A 17,609-nucleotide genomic window follows, 5' to 3' on the forward strand; every position below is an offset into this window, starting at 1 on the left:
AACTGTGGATGTTAAATCCTTCCAATCTCTTTGCTGGATAAAAAACTGGCTGGCTGGCTGGGCCGAAAGAGTTGTGGTAAACGGAGTTAAATCCGGTTGGCGGCCAGTCACGAGTGGTGTCCCCCAGGGCTCGGTTTTGGGGCCACTCCTGTTTAACATCTTTATTGATGATCTAGATGAGGGGATCGAGTGCACCCTCAGTAAGATTGCAGATGACACCGAGTTGGGTGGGAGTGTTGATCTGCTCGAGGGTAGGGAGGCTCTACAGAGAGACCTGGACAGGCTGGAGCGATGGGCTAAGGCCAACTGTATGAGGTTCAATAAGGCCAAATGCCAGGTTCTGCACTTTGGCCACAACAACCCCCAGCAGCGCTACAGGCTTGGGGAGGAGTGGCTGGAGAGCTGCCAGTCAGAGAGGGACCTGGGGGTGTTGATTGACAGCCGGCTGAACATGAACCAGCAGTGTGCCCAGGTGGCCAAGAAGGCCAATGGCATCCTGGCTTTTGTCAGAAATAGCGTGGCCAGCAGGGACAGGGAAGTGATCTTACCCCTTGTACTCGGCACTGGTGAGGCCGCACCTCGATGACTGTGTTCAGTTTTGGGCCCCTCACTACAAAAAGGACATTGAATTACTCGAGCGTGTCCAGAGAAGGGCAACGAAGCTGGTGAAGGGTCTGGAGCACATGTCGTACGAGGAGCGGCTGAGGGAACTGGGGTTGTTTAGTCTGGAGAAGAGGAGGCTGAGGGGGGACCTCATTGCCCTCTACAACTACCTGAGAGGAGGTTGCAGAGAGCTGGGCATGAGTCTCTTTAACCAAGTAACAAGCGATAGGACAAGAGGGAATGGCCTCAAGTTGCACCAGGGAAGGTTTAGACTGGATATTAGGAAGCATTTCTTTACAGAAGGGGTTGTTAGGTGTTGGAATGGGCTGCCCAGGGAGGTGGTGGAGTCCCCATCCCTGAAGATGTTTAAGAGTTGGGTTGACATGGCACTTAGGGATATGGTGTACTTTAGAATGGTCAGTGTTAGGTTAATGGTTGGACTAGATGATCTTCAAGGTCTTTTCCAACCTAGATCATTCTGTGATTCTTGAAAATACTAGCTCCTTTTCCCTATTACCTGGCTGTACAAGTTTTCTGCCATGCAGCTGCTGAGCTTTCCGTTAAATGATAGCTATTGTTTTGTTAGGAGAGATCTGAGTGTTCCTACTGGGTTGGTCATTTTAAGGACATTTGGATACAGAATCCATAGTCTGTGAAGGATGCTTAGCTCTGCTCTGAGCATCCTCTGCAACAGCTTTTACGATACCTGTTTCTTGTTGGTTCTCCAGTATCAAAAAGATTGTTCAAGGAAAAGACACTGTGAGTTTAGATGTTTGAAGTCAATTTGACTTGTGCTTATTTTCCTAAGTTCTTTCTTAGGTCAGGTCCACAATAACTGAGAAGCCTGTGGTAAAGCTGGCACCTGAATTCAGATCTCATGTTGAGTGGTGTTATGCTAGGTACCTGTATTTGAATGTATCAGTCAGGTCTTCAGAGCTTAGGAGACCACGGGCCTTGCACTAACCCACACAGGATGCTCTGCACATGCACCTCAGCTCTGGCTGCAGCCAGTCTGGTGTGTCCAGTGTTGGACCTTCTGTGCATCAGTGGTGCTGAGCATAAGACCTTTCTATAGATCTCTGTCTTGTCATGGCATGGTTACATATGGGTAGTCAAGGAATGTAATTTCCAACAGAGTCCTTGATCAATTTTGCTTGCCTTGCTCTTTGTTTATTACACTTTACAAGCCAACTTCACAGCCTCTTAAATCAGCCACAGTTTTGGTTAAAAAGAGAATGTTTGGTAATGTTTCTTCTAAATTTCCATCCTGGTTTAACCCTGTAGCTGATGCTGAGTATGTGACTACAGAATAGTACTATGTTCTTGTGCACACATGTGTAGAGTGGAAGTGATGGCTGTACAGTTTAAAAACAGAAAGCGTAATACTGGTGGTGACACTGAGTTGGGAGAGGAGATAGCAGCTTTGGTTCTAGCGTTGGTCTGTATGTGGTAACTTTGGCTTTCATCAGTAAGGAAGGTAATTAATACTGGTGATAATGGGCAGCTCTTCAGCATTTCTGGAAATGACTGTGACTCATCTGATTTAAATAGAAAATAGAAATGCATCTTCTGGCTGGGCAACAGGTTGGCTAGCAAATTTGGGGCAAGAAACACCTGTGTTCCAGACATGAACAGTCCTGTGTCTCTGTAGCAGAGCCATCTGTGCCACAGGTTGCTTGCCAGGTTTTTCTGCAGAAGGAGTTTATCCATTAGAAAGATGATTCCACAGTGCAGTGTGGATATCTGCCACTTTCAGACAATCCACGCAGGAAAGATAATGCTGCCCATTCAGTGGCAGCATCTGTTCTTTGGCATACGCTTTGAATATAATCATTGCTAGTGACTTGCTGCTGAAATACTGGAAGCACCATCATGTTGTAAATAGCATTTCAATAGCAGGGTGCTTTAATGTTCTCTCTGTTGTTTCATAGCAGCAGGTGAACATCACCGATACCTCTATTCTTTTACTGGGTAAGATGAGGTATAAGTAAAGTCTGTATTTATTTCCTGCCTACAGCTTTGTGTTGTACTAATGCCAAAGGCAGAAATAGTAAGGAAGTTTTATGAATCCTGGTTTGGTATCTTTTTCATTAGAATGGTACTGTTTTCCTAAAAGCGTATCACACGGATACCGTAATGCTGGCATGATTTAATAAATGTAGAACTGTAGAATAATACTGGATCTCTGTCCCTTTTGTCCCTTTGGTGAAGATTCAATATAATTGTTTCTTTGTTTATATTTGCACATATTCATGGCAAACAAAGCCATTTGATCCCATAATCTGACTTCTGGGACAATACAGATTATACAGAATATTGGCCAATAACTCCAGTGTGTTTATAAATTCAGGTCAAGTGAAATTATGTTCTTATTTTGAAAGGACAAATAAAACTTTGGTGGTTCCTGCTTACCCTGTTTTGGTGTTGGAGAAGAATATATGGATTTATGCTATAGAACTTAAGTTTTTGAAAAGACTTGCATAGCCTAAGTAACTTTCCCCCTGATATTTTGATATTGTATCTAGACCCCAACTACATGTGTTCCTTGTACTTCAATAATTTTTACTCCAACCGGTCAGTTTTATCCAGTTTTTATTCCATTTGTTTGGATGTTGAGTATCTATGAGAGTGGGTGAGCTTCAGGAACTTTAGAATGAAGGGGTTAAAGTGGAAAGACATTATTTTATCATTTGCATAAAACTAGGCATATTTCTAGCAGTTCAAATAATCTTGTTGGTTCTTAAATTGGTATTTAAAGTGCCAAAAAAATTTCTAACGTCTCTGATTAGATTGAATTTAATTTTCCTGATTTAGATATTAAATAGAAGCTGTAATTAGTATCTGATTCTCTTATGGAACTTTATTTTTAGGGTAAGCATGTATTTTATTCGTGTTTAAACTATTCTTCAAGTGTTTAGTAATACTGGTATTTCAGCAGTGTCTGAAGAATGGGATTGCAGTGCTGAATGCCTAAAATAACCTAAAAGTCTAAAATACTCCTTCTTTCCAATTCATGGTGTTTTAGAACTCTAGACAAGAGACAAAACTTGCTGATTGTGACAGTCTGACTTCCAAGACTAACCCTGTTGAATTTTTTTTGTGGACTGTTTGATTATAAGATATTACATGGCTATTACTTTATCATTTGAAGTATCTTGGTAATTAGGTGCTGGAGGAGGATGACTATCTGTAATACTCTCTAGTTAGTATGTCTCTTCTGGGGAGACAGAGCATTTTCTCTACTGTTGAGTCTGAACTTTGTTTTCTTTATGCTACTGTTTGTGGCTGAAAATAAGTAGATCAAGGTGTGAATGTCTAAGCCTCAGATCTTGATAGGGCTGCTGGACTTTTGTGAAACTCAGAACTTCTCAGATACCTTATTTTGCCATAACCTGAAGTCAGATGCCAAAATCCCCTGTGCTTGTCAGAACCTTTAAACTTCAGAGTGTGTTTGACCCCCTAGATCCTCAATCATATAGCTCAGTAAAAAGATTATTCACTTGGAAAAGAGGAAAGCCTGAATTTAGTTGTGGTACAGTTTTTCCAGCAAAGACGGTATAAACATTTCTAGCTCAGGTATTTCCAGCTTTTCCATGAAGGCCCGTCAGGTCTGGATGCTGGGGTATTCATCTGGGCTCCCTTTGGGCTGCATAGCGTTCATCTGCTGTGGTTACTAGCTACACATTAGTTGCATTGATCTTATACTTCCACCATCATAGTTCCCATATTAAATCCACAAGACATCTCCATAATCTTCTCAAGGTGTATCACACAGGTTTCTCCATCATGTTGCTGATGCTTTGCTTGGGGTGGCAAGGGGGGGGGGGGGGGAAGTCACATAATTCTCCCCCCTGCAGCCTGGACCTCCAGCTGCATTTGCCTAATGTTTGCAGGACTGACCACAGCTGAGTGCTGGTAGCACTGCTCTCTAAGTGGCTAATGGAGAGTGTCAGGGTCTAGGCAGTTTTGGGGGAAAATTTTAGAAGACTTCCTCACAATATTTTCCTCAAAGGAAGTGATTTTCGTTATTTTCTATGATCTTAAAATGAACTTCAATTTCTCTAAAAGCTGTCACATGTCAGCATACCCCTATGAGAATGTAGCTACTGCAATCCTGATAAACAACAGTTACATGCTCCACTATTCTCTGTGGTTTGTCTTGGGGTTACCTGAGCTGTTACCGCAACGTACCAGTGTGGTGTCATTTGTATCACCTGCAGAACAGACCACCCTAAGGGCCAGCCAGGAGCCCTTCTCTGGGACAGCTTATGTCTGTTTGTGTAACATCTCTTCTAGGGCTTAGAGTCTATCAGTCTCAGTCATCTCTCCCGTCTGTTTTCTGTCTGGTTTTCCAGCCTTTTGCTGGCCTCTCACATCACAGGTGAACTGCATCTAAGGTGTTTCCAGTAATACAAAGGCTTTTGAGATCCTTCATCCCCTATTTATTCATCCCATGCTAGGATTAAATAGAGCCCACCCCCCCACCCCCAACTTATAAGAAGGGCAGGGAGTAGGGGAAGATGATACGTGAGGATGAAAGATCTCAGAGTAGCCAAGCAGTTGTGAAAATCTAATGGGAAGCTTTCTCAAATATAAGATGTTTCATGAAGACAGACACGTGATCAGCTTGTGGCCTCAGGTCTGACCAGTCCCCTGGAAAATGAGCTGTCAAGACAAGGAACTGATAGAGCACCAGCCATGGAGGAGGGAAGCAGAGCAGGAACTGCAATCCTCCAGGGATGGGATTGAACACCATGCACCTAGGAGAGACTACATTTGGTATTCTAATGGGAGAAATATTTTTTGGTGGGTTTTAACCACAAATGCATTCCTAAACCTGAGGAACCTTTCTTTTCAAAGAAATCTTTCTTCGGAAATTCCTTTTGATGTTGGGTTACTGTTTTCTTTTTCCTTTTTTTTTTTTTTCTTTTTTTATCCCTGAAACTAGTGTCTGTATCAGACAGTGTCTGTTCTGTTGGCACTAAGGCTGTGTCTTGTTCCCCTAAATGAGATCAGATGGGTGTGCAGGAAGCTGGCATGCCAGCAGAGAAGGAAGGATGTCTTGCTGAATGTCCTCTGGGAGAGCAGGTCTGAGCGACTGCTGGGGAGAAGAGTCACATCAGGGAACTGGTGACTTAGCTCCAGAAAAAAGATTGAGAAGCTGCAGCGGTGAGTAGGGGTCAGACAGTGAGGGCTCACTGGGGCTAGAGGGATTCTTCTGAGGTCCAGGAGACCCTGCTGTGAGTGATGAAGTCATTGCATGATTTTAAATTTTAAGCTTAAAGTTTGAGGTTTTAGATAAAGCCATTCAAAAGAGCAGGAAAAATCACAAACAAGCACTTTGCTCACTCCTGTGTAATTCACTACTGGAGAAGGCCTTTCAAAGGCTTCAACCAGCTTGAGGTGTGAGTACCCAGCCATTTCAGTTTGGGACACATTGAAGACATTACAAGCTAGGTGGTGAACACAGTTAGCATTCTGCTGATGAATTCTTTCATTCCAAGTCATTTTTTAAAGAAGTCTTTACTCGGAGTGAGCCAGAAAGCTCTACTAGAGCATTTTGTTATGGAAAAACTTGTTAAATTCAGCCAGCAGTGGTGGTAATCAGACAAGAGCAGGCAGTACTGTTGCAACTGTATGTCTGGCTTTTGTTTTGTTTTTGAAGAAAATAAATAGCTGTGCAATTTAGGACAACATTAAGACTTTTTGATGAGTGAATAGCCCAAGCTTCACTTTTAAACTACATTAAACTTAAGCTACATAGTGTTATAAACTTAAGATACATTTAAGCTACATAGTGTTGCAGTGGATAACTTCATTTTGAGTGCCTCAAAACAATCTGCACCCTGCATTTTTCCCCCTCAGTTGCCCTCTGACAATCCTCACTCGAAGGAAGCACTGTGTCTTACAGTCATCATAGCTTCACTGCTCTTTATGGATTTTAGTGTGCAAGCCCTGTAAGAAAAATAAGGAACAAGTGTGATGATTGAATGACCAAATTAGGAAAGTTGCTAGAAATATTTGTAGGTTGGTTTTCTAGTGGTTCTTTTGGACAGTAGCTGATGTGTGGCCATTCTTTCTCCTGTTTTAGTATTTTAAGAAATGCCATGAGTGTTGCTTAGGAAGAGCTCCAATGAATATTGAGTGAAAGACCACAGGAGTCTACCTGACTGAACAAAATGCTTCTGTGAAATGAGTTGAACGGTTATTTGTGTACCACTTACCAATTAACATCTTTTTTGGCTTTTGATTTTCCTAGATATCCGTGGAATACAAGAGTTCTTGGACAAAGTATCTCAACAGGGAATGGATGTAGCACTGCAGAAAGTAGAAAATAACATCAATAAAATGATCACAGGGCTCTTTGCCACTATGCGAATAGAAGAACTGAACCGCTATCGGGATACTCTGAGACGGGCTATTCTTATAATGAACCCCTCGACAGCCAGATCATTCATAACAGAGGTATGTGTTTATCACTGGTAACTGCTTGTTTTGTTGACCAAGAATGCACCTGTTTGTCAAAAGATTCAGTTTATTTGACTTCATAAAACCAATCAAACAAACAAAAAATTAAGATATTCTCTCTTCAAAGATCATTGTGCAAGGGTATTTTTTCATGCACGTAAATGTGCGTAGAGAACAGCATAACTACATTCTGCATGAGCAAAAGCATTTAGGAAACATGCAGAAGAATTAGCCCTCAGACTTCTGTTTGAAGCTTGTGGATATTTTATTGTTATTTCCTTGCTCATTGTGTCCCTCACTAAAAAATCTTTACAACTGACAATTTTATTATTATTTTGATATAATATGTATTTGTGGATAAAATGTGTTTACCTGCTTGGCATTTATTTTTGATATAAAATAATTTTCAATAATGATCTGTTATGTAGCACTGAGTAGTAATAAGGTAATGGAACTTATGAAGGATTGCATCTGAATGAAGAATTTAAGACAATAGGCTATAAAGTTGTGCTTAGGTATTTAAACAAAAACTGCAAGCACTATGGACAGAATTTTCAAAAAGCTCTTCAGGATTTAGGGACAAAAGACTTACATATCACATTTGACCATGACTTGTGTAATTTCTTTGAGTGTCATGGGTTTTTTTACACAGCACTGTGCTGTGATGTGGGTTTTTTGCATGCGTTTATACTCTTCATCACCAACTAATGGCTAAAAATATATTTGTTTTCTGTTCCACAGAAATACACTTTCTCTCTGCAATGCTTCTCTTTGTATGTAGTTGTAACTTGCCTTACTTTTATACTTTCTTATTGCTTAGGTCTTCAGAAACTGAAGCTTAAAAGCTAACTCCACATATGTAGTCTCAAGTGAGTGCCTGTTAGGAACATCAGTTAGAAGAGGACTTTTTGTTTCTTAGATTTTTTTTTTTTTGCTCTTTTTTTTGGCTAGGCATTCTCGTTCCTCATTACACACTGAAGCTTGCTAGTTCTGAGTAATGAGGGTTTGCTGCTCTATTCAAATGTCTGCAGTGCCTTATAAAATGTAAACAATTTATGGGCATGTTTTAGATTGTTCTGCACTGTTTTCATCACCCAAGTCACAAATGTTTTATTTTTCAGTAAGTGGCATTGTAAGGTATTTTACATTTCAGCCTGAAAGCAACAGAGTTCAGGGCTCTAACTACGATAACTCAGTGAAACAAAACTCCTGTATTGTTCCTAAAGAGAAACACTCTTTCTAAAAAAAAATACACTTTCTTTATCATTTATTTTTCAGACCGGAGCATAGTAACAAAGTCATTGTCATCTTTTGAAGTTGCAATGTATGTGTTGTCAAGAATGTAAACAGTTTATTTTAGAGTTCTCACTTTTTGGCCTCTCAAAATTCCCCCAAAACCAAAAATCAACAAAGAAACCAACTAAACCAAACCTGACATTCCCTTTCCCCCCAAAAAAAATCCAAAACCAACCAAAAAAACCCCAAACCAACAACAGAAATCTCCCAATGTTTCTCTTTTCCTGGAGACTGTAACACTACCAGGAAAGGTCATTAACTTCTTTTGTGATTGGGGTTCAAAGAGAGTGTCTCACATCAGGTGCTACCTTACAGGTTTTGGCAGCATAACAGCATTTATTTGGAGTAATATGTGTGACTGGAAAAACTGACAGCAGGAGCCTCTTAATAGGAAAAGTTACTCAAATAGAAGTATGATTACTTCTGTACTTTATTTCTGTTGGTGGCAGGGAATGAACTACACAACTGCGCTCCAAACTTCAGTGTCAGTGAAAGGAGAAATTTGCTGGGATAGCTTTGACAGTGGATGTTAAAAACTTATTTTGCAGTTGAACCACAGCTGTACTGTATGGACAAACATGTTATAAAGCCTATGATTTGCCAATGGGTTAAGATATTCCTAAAAAATTCAAGTGTGGACATGCTTATTCCAAAGACTGTGCCTTGTGCATGATCACTTCAACTTTGAAATTCAGTTTAACCTAGTCGATTTAGCACGTAAAATTTACAAAATTCGTAAGAAACAATTGCATATGTAGACAAGGCCTTGGGGTTTCTATGGCTTTCCTGCCCAGGAGATGCTTTTGGCTGCCTAGCTGGATTCAGCTGTAAGCCTCTCTCCCCAGATCTCACATAGTATCTGCTGCTTGGTCCCTCCTTGGATGATAGATTTGGCTGAACCCCCTCATTGTTTAGCTGAGAAGAGGCTTTATTCACTCTGCAGCAGCTGTAGTAAGCATCGGCTTGATTACTATGCAAGTAACAACTTTTCCAGGGTAAATAGTTAGACACTGGCCTGTGTAAATAGGCAGTCTGTAAAATGAAGATTCCATGTGGTAGAATTTATCTTTGTTCTGACTCTTAAATTCTCATTTTTAAGTAAGAAAGTTCTGGGTTTGAATTTTCTTCTTTTTTTTTGTTCTTAAAGCAGCCTTGCCTTTTCATGTTAGATTCCTTCTTTCTCTCCAGCTTTTGTATCTCTAGAGCTTCAAGAAATGAGAGCTATACCTATATACTCAAGAAAATGGAGATTAAGATGTAAATACACTCTTCTGGCTATGGAGATAAAACCCCACCTTCTTTTTAACCATTAAGTATTAATTTGCCCTCTGCAGGACATGGAAAGCCAGGAAGACTTGGGAGCAGATATCACAGCATGTCTCCTTACTAGTTAATGATTAATGTAAAATGAGAGGGAGGGGCCAGTCAAATTCTCTAATGTCCTTCACAGAATCATATAGGTTGGAAAAGACCTTGAAGATCATCCAGTCCAACCATTAACCTAACACTGACAGTTCCCAACTACACCATGTCCCTAAGTGCTATGTTGACCCGACTCTTAAACACCTCCAGGGATGGGGACTCCACCACCTCCCTGGGCAGCCCATTCCAACACCTAACAACCCGTTCTGTAAATAAATGCTCCCTAATATCCAGTCTAAACCTTCCCTGGTGCAACTTGAGGCCATTCCCTCTTGTCCTATCGCTTGTTACTTGGTTAAAGAGACTCATCCCCAGCTCTCTGCAACCTCCTTTCAGGTAGTTGTAGAGGGCAATGAGGTCTCCCCTCAGCCTCCTCTTCTCCAGACTAAACAGCCCCAGTTCCCTCAGCCGCTCCTCGTATGACATGTGCTCCAGACCCTTCACCAGCTTCGTTGCCCTTCTCTGGACACGCTCGAGTAATTCAATGTCCTTTTTGTAGTGAGGGGCCCAAAACTGAACACAGACATCAAGGTGCAGCCTCACCAGTGCCGAGTACAGGGGTAAGATCACTTCCCTGTCCCTGCTGGCCACGCTATTTCTGACAAAAGCCAGGATGCCATTGGCCTTCTTGGCCACCTGGGCACACTGCTGGCTCATGTTCAGCCGGCTGTCAATCAACACCCCCAGGTCCCTCTCTGACTGGCAGCTCTCCAGCCACTCCTCCCCAAGCCTGTAGCGCTGCTGGGGGTTGTTGTGACCCAAGTGCAGCACCCGGCATTTGGCCTTATTGAACCTCATACAGTTGGCCTTAGCCCATCGCTCCAGCCTGTCCAGGTCTCTCTGCAGAGCCTCCCTACCCTCGAGCAGATCAACACTCCCACCCAACTCGGTGTCATCTGCAAACTTACTGAGGGTGCACTCGATCCCCTCGTCTAGATCATCAATAAAGATGTTAAACAGGAGTGGCCCCAAAACCGAGCCCTGGGGGACACCACTCGTGACTGGCCACCAACCGGATTTAACTCCGTTCACCACAACTCTTTGGGCCCGGCCACCCAGACAGTTTTTTACCCAGCAAAGCGTGTGCCCATCCAAGCCACGAGCAGCCAGTATCATCAGGAGAATGCTGTGGGAAACGGTGTCAAAGGCCTTACTAAAGTCAAGGTAAACAACATCCACAGCCTTTCCCTCATCCAATAGCAGGTCGCCCTGTCGTAGAAGGAGATCAGGTTTGTCAGGCAGGACCTGCCTTTCATAAACCCATGCTGCCTGGGCCTGATCATCTGGTTGGCCCACATGTGTTGTATGATGGTACTCAGGATGAGCTGCTCCATCAGCTTCCCGGTCACTGAAGTCAAGCTGACAGGTCTGTAATTTCCCGGATCATCCTTCCGACCCTTCTTATAGATGGGTGTCACATTGGCCAGTTTCCAATCTGTTGGGACCTCCTCAGTCAGCCAGGACTGCTGGTAAATGATGGAAAGCGGCTTGGCGAGCACCCCAGCCAGCTCCTTCAGCACCCTCTGGTGTATCCCATCCGGTCCCATAGACTTGTGTGTGTCTGTGTGATGCAGTAGGTCACTGACTGTCTCCTCCTGGACTGTGGGGGGGTTGTTCTCCCAGTCTCTCTCTTCTGGCTGAGGAGGCTGGATTATTCTGCTTTGACCTGGGGATGGAGGGGCAGAAGAGAAAAAATTCTGCTGAAATAGTGACATTCAGTGGGGCTAAGTACTGTGGAGGTATGCATCTATCAGAGATTGGGACCTCTCCCCAGATCAGTTTGTAGCAGCATCTGGGAGAATCTTTTGCCCGGGATACACTGGTGACTTGTTCAGTTTTCTTCAGTAGGGTGAGGTCTTTCTGTACCCTCAAATAATCAAGGTCCCACAAGTGAATCAAAATACTCCCACTGAAACTTTTGTGGTTACTGAAAAGCACCTTAGAATCTACCATCTTGCACAGAAATTGCTATGCTGTCTGACGGCACTGGTGACTGATGTGAACTGTGTGCCACTTGTTTGCTTTTTATTTTGGGTGAGGTTTTTTTGCACATGTTCTTCTGATCTGTGATGAACTTGCAGGATATGAAAAGCCATACAGGGGAAAATGGAAAGGAAGTCCTTGCTGGCTCAGTATGAGCAAAAATCCAGCATCAAGTGGCAGAAAATGAGAAAAAGGAGAAGAAAAACCACCTGGTGCTTTAGCAAAGAGTAGCGACTCTTTGGGCTAAGAAGTTCTCTATCACCAAGTCAGCCTTGGCAGGAAGGCATCTGAAAACAAGAGTAGGAAAGTTTTAGGAAAGGGAAGAGAGAAACCACCCCTGTTCTGAGTCCACCTTGCAAATCAAGGACTTCTAAAGCCAAGTGTTAGAAGTCTGGGTAGAAGGAGGAAAAGGCCAGGAAACTCAGGTTCCAGTGAAGGTTCTGGAGATAACAAAGGAACTTTGGGAAGCAAGACTTTAGAAAGCAAATCAGGTATCCTCAATGGGGCCAAAATGTTGTCAGTATGTCTCTGCTTACAACTTTATTTGTAGAAATATGAATGTGGTGTTCTGTGCAAAGACTCCAGGAGCTGATAAGAAGACTACAAGGGAGAGATGATGCAGCTGATTTAGGTTTTTAGATACAGAGGAAAACTATGTTGACTAGCAGAAGACTTTACACACTGAAAATCCAGTAAGCTATGGGTGAAAGAGCCCTAGCATCAGCCAGGGATTTTGCTGGAGTTTTGACAGGCAAGCTCTGAAGACCTTGGTCTAGGAGCTGAAGACATTCCTCCTCCAGCTGTCAGTTCTTCCCTCCGTGGAGGGATTACTACCACAGCAGCAAACTCGGCAGATGTGACTGTATACCTTTCTGCCCCTTGCTAGGTCCTTTCTCTTGGTTCTGTTGCAGGAGTAGTGACCTCTTACAGAAAGAAGTGAGAACACTTTAGCTGCAACAGCAAGATTCAGCTGTTTATTTAGCAAAAATTTCAGACCTTTGGCAATGTGTATCAGCCAACAAAGCTGCTGTGAGGGCTTGACAATTTCAAGCCATCGATGCAGTGAGCATTGTCATTTCTCAGATTGGAGAGAGTACTGCTCTTCACCTCACTGTACATGTACACTATATGTTTTCTGTACTTAACAATTATTAACTTTTTTCATTCCAAAGACTCTGTTCTGCAATAAACTTGAAGCTACTGAGCCCCATAATGTCAGGACTTCAAACATGCAGATGATTATGCTAGAGGATTGGAAATGTTTACTGTTAAATATCTATTTAATGTTAAGGTCACATGCACACAGAGCTGGGTTATAATTATTTAAAGTGTATATTCAACAAAACTAGCAGCTGCCAAATCTGAGAGTTGTAGCAATAAGTCCTGTATGTATGCAGACATGCAGACCAATCTCTATAGGTGCTGTGCTATTTGTCTCTGTTAATTTTCAAAGAAAATTAAAATTATGTAGCTCTTAGGCATTAGTGACATCTACAAGACATGATTTTTGCAAATTAAAATTTTGTATTTCTACCCCAAGCTGATGTGGGACAATACTGACATAAGGTTACCTTGGATGAAGAGAAACTACACTACTACTTTCATGAATAAAAGAACTCTTTATAAATTAAATGTTAAAATAGACAGGGAAAAAAAAAATAAAGCATATAAATGAAGAACTGAAGAGTTCTTGCCATGTAATGGGCAAGCAAAAAAGGAGAAAAGTGAATGTTTAAGGAGAAAATGTAATTTAAAAATGCCTTATGTTATTGAACCCTCACAGTGTTTTTTCGGTGAGTACAATGAGAAGTAACATTTAGTCTCTGAAATGAGAGTATTCCTGGTGGTAAGTGTCCTGGGTTTTATTATATTTGATTATTATTCCTCTATTGAAAATAATAGGTCATTTTAAACTTAAGTATTTTTAAAAAATACAGTTTTTTCATATAGTGACATAATCCCTGTTTTACCAGGTTTCAGCTTTAGATCTGATCATGCAGCAAATCACAGATCATTTAGATCTGAAGACAGAGATTTGCTTTAGTGTTACATAGCACTCTAAACAGGCTTATTTCTTTAAACAACTTATTTGCTGTGAATTAGGAAAGTTTATTCTCCACAAGGCTTATTCAGCCTTTGTGTGTTCAAAGTTCATGAAAGCTCAGTCTTTTTCTTTTTTTTTTTAACCTTATTCTGTGATGCTGTGCTCATTGGGTTTTACATGTATCCTAAGGAATGTTACAAGGGCATTTAGCTGTTTTATTCTTCTCTTTCTTCTTATTAATAACATTATGCTGTATTTTCTCAAAAGCATGATATACAGACATGAGGTGAAGTGAATGCAGCTAAAAATAGGATGTAAGGATCTGATGCACCTGATGCTACTTCTGCAGAAACCTGTGGCAAAAATTCTGTAGTTTACAGTGGGAGCAGATAAAAGTGATTTTTGTTCAGGTGTGGACAGATAACATACATAGCAGGGAGAGGTGGAAGACTCCAGATAGAGATCAAGTCCACATAATTAGCTCTGGAGAAAACACTATCCTCTAATGCATCCCTTAACTGCATGTGCTAGGTGGTACTTTGCCTCTACTTGTGGCACAGCTGCATTTGTAGCTCAGCTAATAGCTAATGCTTGCCACAGATGCCTCTTTAAAATGTTGTAAATCTGAGCTTTTGATCTTCTGCCATTTAAAATCTGCTGGTTTGCCTTTTACATGTGTGCCATAGGCTGTCAGTCCCAGGTACGTTCAGGAATGAGAATCAAACTGGGATTTAGGAAAGCTGGATTCTCTTCTTCTGCCACACATGTGCTATGTGACTTTGAAGGTGTTACTGAACTATACTTCATTACTTCTTCCCTTGATAAGAATAATGCCTGCATAGCTGTGTATAGTGCATAAGAGCTAAATAGTAACATTATTTTGTGTACATCCATATGTTTTCTGTAAAAGCATATTCATCTACCATCTGAAACCCAACCTGAGTTTTATGTTTTTAAATTAACTCTACTGCCTGAAGAGTTTCTTCTTGTAAAGGCAACATGTAAATTGGAAGAGAAAGAATTTGTTAGTTGAATTCAGAAGTGATGAACTGATCCAGTGATGGGCTGAAAAAGCATCCACAGGTCTCATGGGAAGCCTGTTGGATTTCCCATTAGGCTGAGGGGTGACTTGATGGTTTATCACATTTGTATGTACATCATAATTTTCTGGGCACTGCTGAATGTAGTAGTAGCTAGTGTCTGGTAGTTAGTTGACACTAACAGTAATGAAAAAGGTAATTTTTCCATCATGCAGATATGAAAGATCATTTCCTTCAGAGATTTTCAGCATTTTCTTAATGAAAGTTTATTCATGATCTCTGGGAATTTTTAAACAATCCTATTTACATAAAATACAAGACTGAAGCCTCTAAGGTTGTTCAAGCAGTTCTCTTTAAGTGGCAGTGATGAAGGTGAAGGATCAGCAGCAGCCATATGAACTTGCCTACTGCTATTTTCATCTCTTTCTCTTGTTATTTTGTCATAAATGCATATGTCAATTATACTGGACTTTATGTAGGACAGATAGTCTTCAGAGGCTAAAATCAGATCTTGCACTGTCAGTGACTGTTAGCTCCTCTGTCTTTCTTATAAGTAAGCTGAATGATCTAATCTTTAAGGTAATCTTTCTCACCAATTTTTTTGAAGAGTGTTTGAGCTTTTTAGACCTGCACTGTCCTGTACAGCATACTTGCCTTTTTTGAGTCCATTCTCTACATCATAGCTTGTGGTGGAATAAATCCTATTCAGCATGCTCCACTGTAATTTGTTGTTGTTAATGACAATGTAACGAAATATATCTTTTTTTTTTTTTGTCTTTCTCCAGCATTAAACAGAATTTATAGCTGCAAACTGAGCTTAAAGGATTTTTTACTTCATAGGATCTTCCAAATCTCTAGTAAAGGGACGTTCAGAATGCTGAACAAGTTGAAACTTTCATCTTTTAAATGCAGCAGAAGAGTCTTTTTGCTGACATTTTTTAACATGCAAGAAGGGAAGCAGGGGTCTTGGAGAATTCTAGATATTACCTTTCAGTAAAAATCTGAGAAAGTTCTTGGATTTACCTTTTAGTCCTATTCCTTGACTTTTTATTCTCTTTCAACCTTGAGTATAGTCCATCCAGCTGATAGCTGAATGATTGGATGTGAAAATTCCTGTTGTTTTCCTACACTTGATGAATGGCGTGATGTTAGTATAGATTGTATATATCCACTTGCTTACCATAGGTTACAAATTCAAAGATAAAACATTTTAGTTACAGAAAAAAGAAAGAAGAAAGTCCACTGTTGAAGAAAGACAGCTTTAGAGGGATTTGTATCATATGCGTCGTTACCATGACTGTAACTTAAAGCAATGCTTTCTGTTTAGGTAGTTTCAGGAAGGTATCAGGAGGAGAATGAAATTCACGTTCACAATGTAGTGTTGGAATTTCTGGGGCAGAATGAAGTGCTTGCAGTAGCTAACTAAGGTGGTTTCTTTTAGTGTCTAAAAGGGAAACCTATCCCAACATGGAGGGCTAGATCTAGAAGAACAGGAGTCGGCAGCCACCTGCAGGTCCTTTGCACTGACACGAATTTTAGAACTAAGGCTGTACCTTGCTGTTCCTGAAACATAAGGTTGCTTATCAGTAGACTGGAGCTCAGCTGGCACATTTGTGTTGGCTGCACATTGGTTTTGTTTTTTAATTAAGTTTGCTAATAACAGCAGCTGGGGAGAAGCAGGATATGGGCATGCTCATCTTGCAGTCAGCCATGCCTCATATGCTTGTGATGTGAAAAGTGAGACAAAAGCCTACTTGATGTTACAAGTCTGGTGATACCAATACACCCTGTGAATCGTAGCATGGTGGACTGTGCTTTTACATCTTTTAATCTGTGGTGTTGGTGGTATAAGGAGACCCTCACTGAAATTTGTGTCCAAAGCGAATATGAACTGGAACATTTGTGTGTTTTACAACATAAGAAAATTGCAGCATATCTCTGCATTTTTCTTCTTCCTGGATTTTCTTCATTTTGGCCTTATGGTATTTAGTGATGTGCCATTTATTATAGATGGATATTCAAATGATGCTGGTTTCTAGCCTATGCCAGAGGGTAGTTCAATTGTGAGATGTGAACCAGGTCTACCTCTCTGGTATAAACAGCTGTCATGGTTTGAACTCAGCTGGTAGCTGAGGGACAAAAAAAAAGAAATTCGTAGGTTGAATAAAAAAAAAAATAGAAATAGTAACAAAACAACAGTAACAATAGTAAGTCCAAACGGGTACTATACAGTAGTTGCTCACCAACTGGTGACCAGTACGCAGCCCGCCCCCAGCAGCGATCCTGACAGCACCAGAAATCCCACCGCTGACCAAAACCAAAACGGGAAATGAGAGAGCATGCATCCCCTTATATACTGAGTATGATGTCACATGATATGGAATACTCCAATGATCGATCTGGGCCCAGCCATCTAGCTTTCAGCCCAAGGAAAGTTAACTCTGTGCTGGCCAAAATCAGGACAGTCTCCACCCCTTATTCCATACCATTTATGTTATGATCAGGTTCCAAATACATCCTAAGGAATCACCACCTTTTTTTCCTGGGTCTCACAGGTATCAACTTAGTCCATGGGCCATCCTTCCAAAATGTCTACTGAGTTCATTTAGTCCATAATTTCGGGTTCCGTCTGTCATAACAGTCTTTAAGGATGGAGGAATGAGGTGGAGTTTGCTCAGTCAGTGGAGCAGGAGACTTTGGATGTGGCAGGAGGATGTTGCGGGGCACCAATTGCAATAACAGGGTTATTTGAG

The 17,609-nt window shown here is 41.2% G+C and overlaps 1 protein-coding gene across 2 annotated transcripts in view; it reads left to right on the plus strand.

Annotated features, from left to right (window-relative positions):
* GRID2 (glutamate ionotropic receptor delta type subunit 2) overlaps window positions 1-17,609 on the plus strand; it is a 756,499-nt gene that overhangs the window by 447,925 nt on the left and 290,965 nt on the right. For both annotated transcript variants that reach the window (XM_074866754.1, XM_074866755.1), the window contains exon 4: window positions 6,863-7,068. In XM_074866754.1, coding sequence (XP_074722855.1) covers window positions 6,863-7,068 — 206 coding nt within the window. The remainder of the gene's footprint in view (window positions 1-6,862; window positions 7,069-17,609) is intronic.

Source organism: Strix uralensis, chromosome 4, assembly GCF_047716275.1.
Source record: "Strix uralensis isolate ZFMK-TIS-50842 chromosome 4, bStrUra1, whole genome shotgun sequence".
In the NCBI taxonomy this organism is placed as follows: Eukaryota; Metazoa; Chordata; class Aves; order Strigiformes; family Strigidae; genus Strix; species Strix uralensis.